Source organism: Cottoperca gobio, chromosome 8, assembly GCF_900634415.1.
Source record: "Cottoperca gobio chromosome 8, fCotGob3.1, whole genome shotgun sequence".
In the NCBI taxonomy this organism is placed as follows: Eukaryota; Metazoa; Chordata; class Actinopteri; order Perciformes; family Bovichtidae; genus Cottoperca; species Cottoperca gobio.
Window position 1 is genome coordinate 20,004,233 of NC_041362.1, and position 13,370 is coordinate 20,017,602.

At 40.1% G+C, this 13,370-nt stretch overlaps 1 protein-coding gene across 1 annotated transcript in view; it reads right to left on the bottom strand.

The window, feature by feature from the left end:
• tanc2a (tetratricopeptide repeat, ankyrin repeat and coiled-coil containing 2a) overlaps positions 1-13,370 on the bottom strand; it is a 50,784-nt gene that overhangs the window by 34,075 nt on the left and 3,339 nt on the right. Inside the window, exons 2-3 of the mRNA XM_029437281.1 lie at positions 1,142-1,297; positions 810-917 (exon numbers count right to left, since the gene is read on the bottom strand). Coding sequence (XP_029293141.1) covers positions 810-917; positions 1,142-1,199 — 166 coding nt within the window. The 5' untranslated portion in view covers positions 1,200-1,297. The remainder of the gene's footprint in view (positions 1-809; positions 918-1,141; positions 1,298-13,370) is intronic.

The window sequence follows — 13,370 nt, forward strand, 5'->3', positions numbered from 1 at the left end:
ATCAAAAACACTAACCTCCTTCATCAATTGTGTGAGTGTGTGGTTTGATCAGATTTGATTGAAAGGGGCCAAACAACCCACCAACTGTCCTCAGATTTAAAATCCTGATTGGTGCACAGAAATGCGTGACATCACCTTTTTCAGCCACTTTAAACCAGTGAGAGGTCACAGAAAGTACAAGGTTGAGTCTAGATGGTAACCCGCGATTTGCAAGACATTGTAATAAAACTCTCATGAGACAGCAATCCTATCCGTAACCATTCCAGGTTAATGCCTAACCTCAACCATCGTGCGAGAGTTTCGCAAATCTCATCTAGACATAACCAAAATACAGGAAATCGCTCACATTAAAACACCAAAACTGTCCTAACATTGGCAGAAAATAGTGTGTTCATGTAGGATCACGTCCCTGATAGTAGGAAGCTGATTGAGAAAATACGTTTTCAGACCCTTCAAAGCTGAATACACACTGAGGAGTCGTGAACCAATGTTACTTTGAAAGCAGCCTAACATCTATCCTATGATCGTCTGAATGTGTGACAACAGAGTTTACAGAGCAACCAATGATCCAATCAGATTACATCTGTGGCCAGACATTTGTACAGTCACAGAATACAGTGCGACACTGGCAAGCAGCCATGTTTTTTTTGCTAATGTTAGCATTGTAGCTACCAACAGTTCAGCTGGAGATTGCCATCTGTTTCTCCCTGTGTGTGTGTTGTCTTTTTTGTCTTGTGTGAATGTGTGTTGCTGTATTTGATTTATGACAGATTGTTGTTGAATTGCTAAATATAGATAGATAGTCCTACCCGTTCTTTTGACTAGACGAAGGTTGAGGAGGGGAGAAGAGGGAAGCGAACGAGTGAATCCCTCCATCATCCTGACCTCTGAGCCCTCTGACTCTATGCCACTGCCACCTGTTGAAAGAGAGAAAGAATCAAAGAGAGTTTTGAGGTTGAAAGAGGCTGCTGTATGAAATCATGGAAACCAGCAGAAGAACATATCTGCAAACTGCCAACTAGACATCAGAATCGAGATAGATGACTGTATTTGTACGATCAGACTAGAGCAATCCTTATGAACATAACACAAGGTGTAGGGTCCACAAATGACACATGTAATAACACACAGAGATACTGACCAGTGTTGTTCTTGCGGGGTTTGCCTCCAAGGAACATCTTCAGGCTGTTTCGGAACATGGTTGCTCACCACGACAAGTGCGCACACACACACACACACACACACACACAGACACACACACACAGACACACACACACAGACTTCCTGTCAACACCCCCTTGGTAAAAAGAGAAAGAGAGTCAGAGAACTATTAGAATTGGTCATTTTCATTCCAGCTGACAAGTAATGTCTAATCATAGATCTCTACAAGACGCTCAAACAAAACTGGTAAGGTGCACCTGGCATGCGCTGCTCTCTTGCGCGTATGAAAGTTAAAAATATTCCCACCTATTTAGTGCAAGGTGCAGAGTTGTCAATATCACATTTTTCTCAGGCAGCCAATCAAATCAAGCAAGAGGCAGGCTTCACTACTTTACCACTTCTTTCTTGTTTTGACGCCGGTCACGAGACCAAAGACAGGACAATAATGTAAAAGCTTAATGGTTGAACGCACAGTAGTCTGAATTTATTGTACTTATGTAATTCTTCTCACATTATCAGTCCAATTTATGTTGTCTTGCAACGGCAGGAGCATTTCCGTTTTTTCCCCAGTTATTCACATTTGGGTTCTTCTCATGATAATGGGGCCATATTCATACATTCATACAGGTACCATCATACCCGACACTTCTAATTACTCTGCTGTTACTCTCATGCCAGTACTATTTGCTCTCACAGCTCTCTCCACCTTCTCCTGGTATTGTTAATTTAACTATATACATATATACACACACACACACGTGTATATATACATATAAACTACTCCATAAGAGCAGCATGGTTAGAAAGATTCAAAGGCTTTATTCATATGCAATGAAAAACTCCCAGGCTCCTCCAACAATGCAACATACAGTATACCTAAGACATAAAAATAAATAAAATAGTGCACTCCCCACTTTGTGTTCGGGAGGCAGACACCCTCTCCACATTTAAGAGCAGGCTAAAGACTTCCCTTTTTGATAAAGCTTATAGTTAGGGCTGGCTCAGGCTTGCCTTGGATCAGCCCCTAGTTATGCTACTATAGGCTTAGACTGCCGGGGGACACCTCCCTGCTCTCCTCCTTCTCTTCCTCTCTCCTCCCCTCCCTCTCCCCTCCTCTCTATCTGTATGTATGTAAATGTATGTTACTAACTCAGCATCATCCCCAGAGTTTCTCTGTCTCTCATGTGGCAGGTTACCGCTGATAAAGTTTACGTCAGGATCATGAATCGTGGCTTTCTCTTTTTTGATCACGACATCATTTCTGTCAAATGTTGTATTTGTACTATGTTGTTTATCCTGTACACTCGACATCTATTGCACGTCTGTGCGTCCTGGGAGATCCCTCCTCAGTTGCTCTCCCTGAGGTTTCTTCCATTGTTTCCCCCTTTAATTGTGGGGTTTCTTTTAGGAAGTTTTTCCTTGTGTGATGCGAGGGTCTAAGGACAGAGGGTGTCGTATCCTGTACAGTCTGTAAAGCACACTGAGACAAATGTGTAATTTGTGATATTGGGCTATATAAATACATTTGATTTGATTTGATTTAGAAGACATAATGGTGCAATAATTAAATGTAGAAATAAGTAAAGTATATATATATAGAGGATAGAATAAAATATATAATATTTGAACAGATAACTATAACAGATGCAACATTATGCTAGTACATAAATATAGTTATGAGTATATATAATAAATAAATATGTGTAAACTTTTGAAATTATTCTCCTGTTAGTGTTCAACAACTATGAGTAGTCACTACGTCACCAAGCTTATATAACCAAACATTTTGCAAAGACACAGAACTGTGCAACTTTCTGATGTGTCCAGGCCTTTAGTAATTATATTACCATTTTCAATTCAACCCCCACCATCTACATTATCTATACTATTTCTTATTGGCATAAAAGGAACCGCACTAAGCTGGTTCAAGTCCTATTTATCTGAGCGATCTCAATTTGTACTTGTTAACGATAAATCCTCCATGACAGCCAAAGTCAGTCTTGGAGTTCCGCAGGGTTCTGTACTTGGACCGATTCTATTCACCTTATATATGCTTCCTTTGGGCAATATTATAAGGAACCACTCTATAAACTTTCATTGTTATGCGGATGATAGCCAATTATATCTATCAATTAAACCAGATGAAACCAATCAATTGGCTAAACTTCAAGCATGCCTTAAGGACATAAAAACTTGGATGTCTAGCAACTTTTTGATGTTAAACACAGACAAAACTGAAGTTATTATACTTGGCCCTAAACGCCTCCGAAACGCATTTTCTAATGACATAGAAGCTCTGGATGGCATTAACTTGGCCTCCAACACCACTGTAAGGAATCTTGGCGTCATCTTTGATCAAGATCTGTCGTTTAACTCCCACATAAAACAAATCTCAAGGACTGCCTTCTTTCATCTACGTAACATTGCAAAAATAAGACACATCCTGTCTCAAAATGATGCAGAAAAACTAGTCCATGCATTTGTTACTTCAAGGCTGGATTACTGCAACTCATTGTTATCAGGTTGTCCCAAAAAGTCGCTTAAGACTCTTCAGTTGATCCAAAATGCAGCGGCACGTGTATTGACTAGAACAAGGAAACGGGATCATATTACTCCTGTATTAGCTGCTCTGCACTGGCTCCCGGTAAAATACAGAATAGAATTCAAAATCCTTCTCCTGACTTACAAATCAATTAAAGGTCAGGCTCCAGAATATCTTAAAGATCTCATAGTACCTTATAAACCAACTAGAGCATTGCGCTCCCAGACTGCAGGGTTACTTGTGGTTCCTAGAGTCTCTAAGAGTACAATGGGAGCCAGAGCCTTCAGCTATCAAGCTCCTCTCCAGTGGAACCAGCTTCCAGTTTGTGTTCGGGAGGCAGACACACTCTCCACATTTAAGAGTAGGCTAAAGACTTTCCTTTTTGATAAAGCTTATAGTTAGGGCTGGCTCAGGTTTGCCCTGGATCAGCCCCTAGTTATGCTGCTATAGGCTTAGACTGCCGGGGGACACCTCCCTGCTCTCTTCCTTCTCTCCCTCTCTCTTCTTCTCCCTCTCTATCTGTATGCATTTATGTAAATGTATGTTACTAACTCACCATCCGGGGTATCATCCCCGGAGTGTCTGTCTCTCATGTGGCAGGTTGCCACTGATAAAGTTTACGTCAGGATCATGAATCGTGACAGCGCCTGCTGACCTGGTCCTGCTGGACACCGGGAAGCCTTATTGACATTTTCCTGGATTCATCCAAACTTTCTATTTCTTTTTTTTTTCCAACACAACATAATTTCTGTCAAATGTTGTATTTGTACTATGTTGTTTATCCTGTACACACGACATCTATTGCACGTCTGTCCGTCCTGGGAGAGGGATCCCTCCTCAGTTGCTCTCCCTGAGGTTTCTTCCATTTTTTCCCCTTTAATTTTGGGGTTTCTTTTAGGAAGTTTTTCCTTGTGCGATGTGAGGGTCTAAGGACAGAGGATGTCGTAACCTGTACAGTCTGTAAAGCACACTGAGACAAATGTATAATTTGTGATATTGGGCTATACAAATAAATTTGATTTGATTTGATTCTTACAGAAGCACAGTTTGCATGCTTGTTTTAAATACATACTTTATGAGTGTTCTGCAGATAGCTGACTGCAGAAAATGTCTAATTTTTCTGACTACCAGTAAAGCGTTCAGAAGCAGATTCAGCTTGATTGGCTCAGTACGTGTAACCATTCAAGGAATTTCGACTACGGTTTTTCGTTGCTCTCAATGTACTCGCAGAAGTGTGACAATTTTTACTCACACACACTCCCCCGCTCTTCTTTTACTACAGTGTGACTTTTGAACACACCCAACTCGCTGGCTGCTAATGTTGTTGCTAGGCAACCGTCTGCAGTTGCTAAGCGATCCATTAATGAGTATGCGTATAAGAATATCAACCTGTTCGCCTGCTGGTGTATGCTTCTGTGTGTGTGCTGTTTAAAGACTACAGGACTTTATATATGGGTTACTGTTACTAACCTGAACAAAAGGTGATTTAATTAGAGAAACAAAGAGCTTTTTTACATTACAGTTCATTTAGCTGACGCTTTTGTCCAAAGCGACTTACAATAAGTGCTAACAATCATGAGGATACAATGATCGTCCATGAGACTCTTACAGTAAAAGCTTTTACACACTCCACCAACTGCATCTTCAGCTTAACAACAGAGACACTCAGGAGTGGGACAGAAGGCCTGTCATGTTGCTGTAACTGATGATCTGTGCTGCTCGGTCACATAGAGCTGGTTTTAAAAAGAATGTTGAAACGATCATTTAAAGCAGTGAGAAGATGGTAGATTAAAATAGTACAGACACTTCCTTGTTTCTAATTCACACAGGGAGATGTGATGTGGCCTTTTTCATCTGAAAAAAGTATTTTTGTATCTGTAGTTAAAGATATAGATGTGATATCACTGTGCCACAGGGATATCAGGGATAAGCCTGCCATATAAAACATACCAGGTGTTGCCATTTTAAGCAGCATAAGAAACCAGTGACCTCTGTCCCCCTCTGTCGACCACTGCTGATTACAGCAGCATGGTTATTAACTCTTCACCTGCCTCAGTCTCCACTACTGTGTTTAAGTGCCCTAGTCCAGACATACTGGCTCCCTGAGGGGATTGATCTCGTCATTGCCACATCATTTCATGTCATTAACAACGCATAATATATATATATATATATATATATATATATATATATATATATATATATACACATACACATATATATACACACACACACACACACACACACACACACACACACACACGCTGCACAGGCAGGTCTGGACACGCACACACAAATACTGTAAACATATAGGTACATGATAGATGAGGTAGATCATGTGTGTTCTCGCACTCTCTTCTTCTTCCATTGTTCACAACATTCCCTCTTGGGAGAAACAAACTTGAGCGTCTGTGTGTGTATCCACAGGAGAGTAGATCGGGGGCTGTAAAATCTCAACCACCTGGTGCAGTCTGAGCAAGCAAGAGGTGTCTCCACAAGGACAAACCCCACTGTGTGTGTGTGTGTGTGTGTGTGTGTGTGTGTGTGTGTGTGTGTGTGTGTGTGTGTGTGTGAGTGTGAAAGGGAGGAGAACAGATCAAAATGATCTCACAGTGTGCCGCTGACTGACCGGTCAGATAAGACACTGCCGTCAGTAAACAACACTTTACATCAGTGTTTAAACTAATTCTTGAAGAAGCAGAACAACTGCTCTACACACTCTCATGCAACAGTCGAGATTTTCTTCAATTTTTAGGCAGGTTTTGTGGATTCCGAGCGAGTCGTGGTTTAAACGTTTTGCCTGCCGCACGTGTATTAGTGATACTCATAACTGGGAGAGGTTGAAAGGAGATATACGTTTATAAAACATTATATTTATACGTAAAAATCAGTGGAGCTAACATTAGCAGAGCATGTTAACACAACATTAACTACCGTTAGCACATGCTATGCTAGCTAACATTACTGAAGGTATACTGAATGTATACACATACCATATTATAGCTTTTAATTATTGTGATAGTGAATAAAGAGCTACCCTGCTTTAGAGGGACAGTGTTGCTCCTTAATTTAATTTGTTTACTCTTACACTGTGATCTGTAACAGTCAGTTTTAGTTATCTTTATTCAGTCAGTTTGACATTCTGAATATATCCTTCAAACACATATTGTAGACCCTCTGTCTGCTTCTCTCTGAAGTCGCCTTTTCGTTTTTCCAAAAATGTAATAATATTTCTTCAGGGAGTGCAGTTACAGATATTGACTGTTTGGGCTTCATGCTACCTCCGACAGCATGACGGAGTACAACAAAGGGGCGGGCCTTAGCAAAGGGTCAATTAGCTGTCATCTTGCTCTTTCGATGTGACACACACACACACACACACACACACACACACACACACACACACACACACACACACACACACAAACACACACACAGCAGTGGCTAGCTCAGCCTTGCATGATGTGTGCGTAATGTGTGTCAGTGTGCTAATCTCTGATGACAAGTGAGCAGGAATGATGGGATTAAGTCTAAAAACCAAGACTGAATCCAGACACGCATACATACACACACACGCACGACTGAACAGCAGCACATTCATTAATATGACAGTGCATGTGCCAGGAAAAGACAAATGTTGGCTTTTTATGTAAATGCACTGAATACAAATAATACAGAGGCTGGGAAAATAGAGCAAGACTGCTTTGTGTCTGAGAGAGAGAGAGAGAGAGAGAGAGAGAGAGAGAGAGAGAGAGAGAGAGAGAGAGAGAGAGATTAATAGCCTAAATTAATAAAACTATAAAAATAAAAACGAAATAAATTACTGCAGTTTTTTTTGTCATGTAATGCAGATCATTTTGAGGATTTACCACAATTTCATTAAACTACAAGATTGTATGTGTGTGCAGTGTTTCCCCTACCAGCGCCCTGCCAACGGAGCCCAGCGTCCTGCCTGAAATTCAAGGTATTTTTTTTTATTTTCTCGAATTTAAAAAATAAATATATTTTTTGTATTCTCAACTCACTTTTCACATTGACAGGTGCTCTTTTATTAAATAAACTAAACGCTTATGCTATTGATCTAATTTATGTGCACGTTTCAGTTTGTACTGTCTACTTTGCGCATTCACATTATCTCCCCAACACCCCCCACCCCCCCTGTCGCACGGTGAGCGCTCTTCCAAAGCAGTAAACCTAGGGGAAACACTGGTGTGTGTGTACATCTGAAATATATGTGTATTTGTTTATCATGTCCATGTCTCTCTTTCTTTGTCTCTCAAGTTATATTGATATTGTATTGCTACAATATATCAATATTATAGCGTATGTTAAATGTATGCAGTGTTTGCAACGTGTGCACTTTTATGTACGAAAGTCACATCAAACAAACAAATCGAAATGTGGGAAATGAAGAAACTGACTCATAGCAGTCTGCAGCCAGTAAATGTGACTCAGAGCTGACATGGTGAGAAGCTCATTCATGTGAGTGTTTGTCTGTGTGTGTAAAAGAGAGAGACACAGGGAGGGAGAGACAGTAAGTGTGGTGTTTGCATATCTCTCTCTCTCTCTCTCAACACACAAACGCACATGCACACGCACACACACACACACACACACACACACACACACACACACACACACACACACACACACACACACACACAGAATGTTAGCAGTTACTGGTCTGCTCCATCTGACCTCCACTAACTTAATATGTCTTAAACAAAAAACACTGAAAGGTTTTATTTAAAAGCAACATACAAGATAAAGAACAGTGACTTAAGTTTGGATAAAGCCTACATCCAGCGCTTAGCTTGATGGTACAGTTGTATTGATGCTCCAGAATGCACTGTACACAGTATTCTTTACCGTATGGTTCACACATCGGTCCAGCAGAACATAAAGTTTAGGTACGGTAGCCATGTTGGAAGTTCTTTGTTGACCTTATCTGGTTGCAAACTTCAGACAGACATATGATGTTTTCTTCAGTATATTATTGTGTTGTCCTTGTGCTTGTATTGTTGTGATTTAAAGTCACACTCTTCAAAAGTAAACAAGCCGCGTTACAACCCAAACGTACTACTGCCATCATGCTAGCACATTTATGGGCAAAAAAGAGGGCCCATTTTATTTCCACACGAGCACACGCTTAAACAGCACAGATGGATTACTGCCCATTGCTGTTGTTAATATAAACATCTAAAATACCATATAATTAGGCTACAACTGCCATGATATACATTATCTTATCCTCAGTTCAAATGTATTTATTTTGTAAATTTAAAGTTATAATATGTAACATTTCCACATCACAATGTTTAAAAATAACCAGACCTATGTTATATATTTTGTTGAGTTGTGTACCAAAATGTTTCCAATAACTTTCAAACCTAGAGAAATCTGTAACTTAAATCAAGGAAATGGTCCGTTTCATTTGGAGGCCTGTAATGGCGACTTAGCCTAACCACTTTGCGCATGTGTAAATTGACTTTTTATCCAGTTGTAAGCCACATTTTTATGATCTTGGTCGTTTCTAGCTATATATTTTAACAGGATGATGGATTTTATTCATTGAACGTCTGTCAGAGGTTATCAGAGAAACAATTTGAGCAAACATTAGCCATTAGCTTGTAGCCCCTCAATTGGAAAGGAGGAGACATCTGTGGATAATTTTGTCTTCCAATAAAAGGAGGAAACACTTTGAATGAAAAAAAACAAAAACATTCTCATGGAAATAAAATACTTTGCAGCTTACTATATATAACATTATTTATTATATATACCTCTGCAACCCCAAATATGTTCTTATTAATGATTTACAATCAATCTATGAAGCACTGATAAATTATTCATTATCACTATTAAAACCATTAGTTACAACTTATAAACATATCTATATTTATAAAGGCTTCATCAAGGGTGGAGGACAGAAATATATCAATGTTGCCAAGAGGATGAAGCCTTACCAAATTGGTGATCCCCTGACGTTTCCTCTAGTGTCACCATCAGGTCAAAGTTTTCACTAATCCAGTTAAATTCTCTCAACTTCTACTACAGACATTCATGGTTCAGATCTGTAGTTTACTTTACTGTGGGTACCTACAAAACCAAAGACATAAAATAAAATGTACGCTTCCTTTTTGTCTCCCCTGAATTCTAATGTTGATTATTATGCTGTTTGTATTATTCTAATTATTATTCTTAGTATTTATAATTTATATTACATATTGATTATATTAATTTAGTATTTCAATTCTTACATTTTTCTTATTATTAGGCGGCTATATTTATGTTATTATAAAAACTCAAATTCTCTGAGATTGAAGTTACATAATAAAATTTAAAAATAATAATAAATATTATATTATTAAACAAATGTTTTGTTGTTTTTACCTTCAATTGCTCTGATACACCAGGTACCCAGGGAGCAAACAAAGACATTTTCTTAAGGAGTGTTAAACAAATGCAACGGTAAGAAGATTCAAACTTTAATCTGTGCCATAGACTGCAGCCAATCAGACGGGTCAGACATTCAAACTGTAACCGGTGTTAAACACATCAGCCTCAGAAATGTGAAACAATTTGCACAAAGGAACAAGTTTGAGGTGCTGCCCCCCCTAACAGAACCCCGTGTTTTATTTTCTATAAATATATAGCGCCAAATGTGCTCTTTTATTAAATAAACCAAACGCTTATGTTATTTATCTAATTTATGTGCACGTTTCCGTGTTTACGGCGTTGCTTTGCACATTCACATTCTCTCCGTTTTGCAAAAAAAGTCAAAAGTCCAACACATTAATTATAAATGGAGCGACGTCGACCCCAACGTTCAGAAACTCAGGCGAAACAATCCGTGTTTTGTAAACGCACACAGCCTGAATCAGCAGCAATGATGCTGGTGTTAGCTCTGCAGGTGTTAGCTCTGCTATAACGTTAGCTCTGCAAGTGTTAGCTCTGCTATAACGTTAGCTCTGCTGGTGTTAGCTATGCTATAATGTTAGCTCTGCTGATGTTAGCTCTGCTGATGTTAGCTCTGCTGGTGTTAGCTCTGCTATAACGTTAGCTCTGCTGGTGTTAGCTATGCTATAATGTTAGCTCTGCTGATGTTAGCTCTGCTGATGTTAGCTCTGCTGGTGTTAGCTCTGCTATAACGTTAGCTCTGCTGGAGTTAGCTCTGCTGTTTGCTCTGCTGATGTTAGCTCTGCTACTACGAGCAGCCAGAGTGCAGCTCGTCTGCTGCTGGTCCAAGTCCCGACCAGAGCGTTAGTGTAATTCAGATTAGTTTTATTCATGGTGTATCTTTGAAATAACATTAATACTTTCGAACAGTGGTGGCTGAGGGGGACAGCGCTTGTTTTAGTTTTTCGAGCAGCACTTTATCGCTCAGCAAAATAAAAATAAAAGTCTAAAAACACACAATGTTAACTTTATTCAAACGCACTCGACTCGTCCTTTCAGCTCGTGCAGTTTGGCATGTTTCGTGCTGTAATGCAGCTCGAGAGCCTTTTCCATGACCGCAAGCCACACAAACACTGGCCTTTTACTTCCACAAAGAAATAGTCGTTCGTCCATTTCTCCTGGAACATTCCGCATCCACCTTTCTCTTTGTTGCACTCGCCATGCTGCGTTCGCTGATGTCAATGACCATCTCGTTTAATATTGAAATTTTTGACATGTGACCATGTGATGACACGTTCAGCTCGTGTTGTGTTCAAGGACCCTGACCTTGGTCAGGAAAAACAGTCAGTCGCCGGTTATATTCTATATCTGGCTAGATTTGGATTTTTTTTTTGGAGTAGATTTTTTGCGTGTGTTTATGAATTACCTCGCGGACACAAACGCCCCCCAAAGACATGCGAACGCCCCCCTTTCTAAAATATTGCTTCCAGCGCCCCCCTACGTTCTCTGAACGCCCCCGTTGAGAACCTCTGATTTAGGGGCATCTAGTGGTAAGGTTGCAGATTGCAACTGAATACCCCTCCGCTCACCCCTCCCTTTCCAAACATGTCTGAGAACAACGGTGACTTTTAGGTAACGTAAAAGCGTGAAAGACCCTCTCCAGAGCCAGTGTTTGGTTTGTCTGTTCTAGGCTATTGTAGGAACATGCTGGTGCAACATGGCGAACTCTGTGAAGAGGACCTGCTCCCTATGTAGATATAGGTCTCAATTTAAGATAACAAAAACACAACAATTCTTAGTTTCAGGTGATTATAAACTAACGAAAACAAACTTGTGAATACTGTTTTCCATTTCTGCTAATAGACCCCAGTACATCCTACACACTGGACCTTTAAAGTGCCACTGTGCCTAAGTGCATCCTCACATAGCTTCTAGGTGTAGACTCTTAGTCGTGCTTAAGTTGTTGTGTAGCTGCAATGATTATAATCTGCAGAACAAACTTCGGTAGACAGTTATGCAAATTCAATTCAAATTATTCTACCTGTTTGACCTGCTCCCAGAAAAAACTCTATTATCTGTGTGTGTTTGTACAGCAGAGCAAACACTAGTTCAACTTAACTAGTTCCTCATGTGGATTCTCAGATGATCCAAGGCATGCTGGGAGATACTTTCCACCCTGTACACTGATTACCCTCTCTTCCTCAACACCTCAGAGGGATTTCCCCTTTTAACAAACCACACAAATAGTTGCTGCTTGCTATGAGTAGAGGAAATGGACAGTATCATTCACACAACATATTCATAAACACACTTACACACACTAAACTCAAAGCACACATACAGGACTGGTTTGTTTGACAAGGCTTGGCTGTGTGACTGTATGTGTGTTTGTTATTAGCAATAGCTGAGTGGAGATGGCCTTGCTTTGAGCAGAACCCACACATAGTCATACACAGCACACACGGACACACACCCACCCACACACACTCTGCCTGACTCTTATCTCTCTTCCCCAGAGAAGCCAATCTTTACTTCCTGTAATCGCTCAGGACTCCCTTAGCTTGCCAACATACAGGAAGGAAGAGTGTGTGTGTGTCAAAAAAAACTTCACAAACAAAGGGCCAGCTGATATGCTCACCCTTGCTCATACTATAAACTTTTTCCACTTTCCTACTCTTTGAAATCATGTAAATCTTCATGAGGCCAGCTCAAACTGTGATTGAGTAGTCGAGTAGATTATAATATTGAACATTATACAAAGGAGAATATATAGGTTAAGTCTGATCAGAGGGCTAGTGTCCGACCAGAGGGCTAGTGTCTGATGAGCTTATAGTAGGATGGGAGGTCTAGAGTATTTTCCTCAGCATACTAGTATTTAATGTAACCTTACTTATAGAGGGTGCAGCAGCTAAACACACTCCGAATAACACAGTTTCCTCAGGGGGAGGCTCACGCGGTTCTGATACGAAAAAATAATACACTCAATGTCTAGAATTAGGAGTTTTATGTTTACCATTTTACATTAAGGCTTTCCTAGGTAATGAGGTTATTTCTTAATATATATAGCTATGACCCTTTGGTCAGGCTCTAATACTTTAGTCAGGCGCTAACCCTTTAGTCAGGCTCCAACACTTTGGTCAGGTTCTAACCCTTTAGTCAGGCTCTAACCCTTTAGTCAGGCTCTTACCCTTTAGTCAGGCTCTAACACTTTAGTCAGGCTCTAACACTTTGGTCAGGCTCCAACACTTTGGTCAGGTTCTAACCCTTT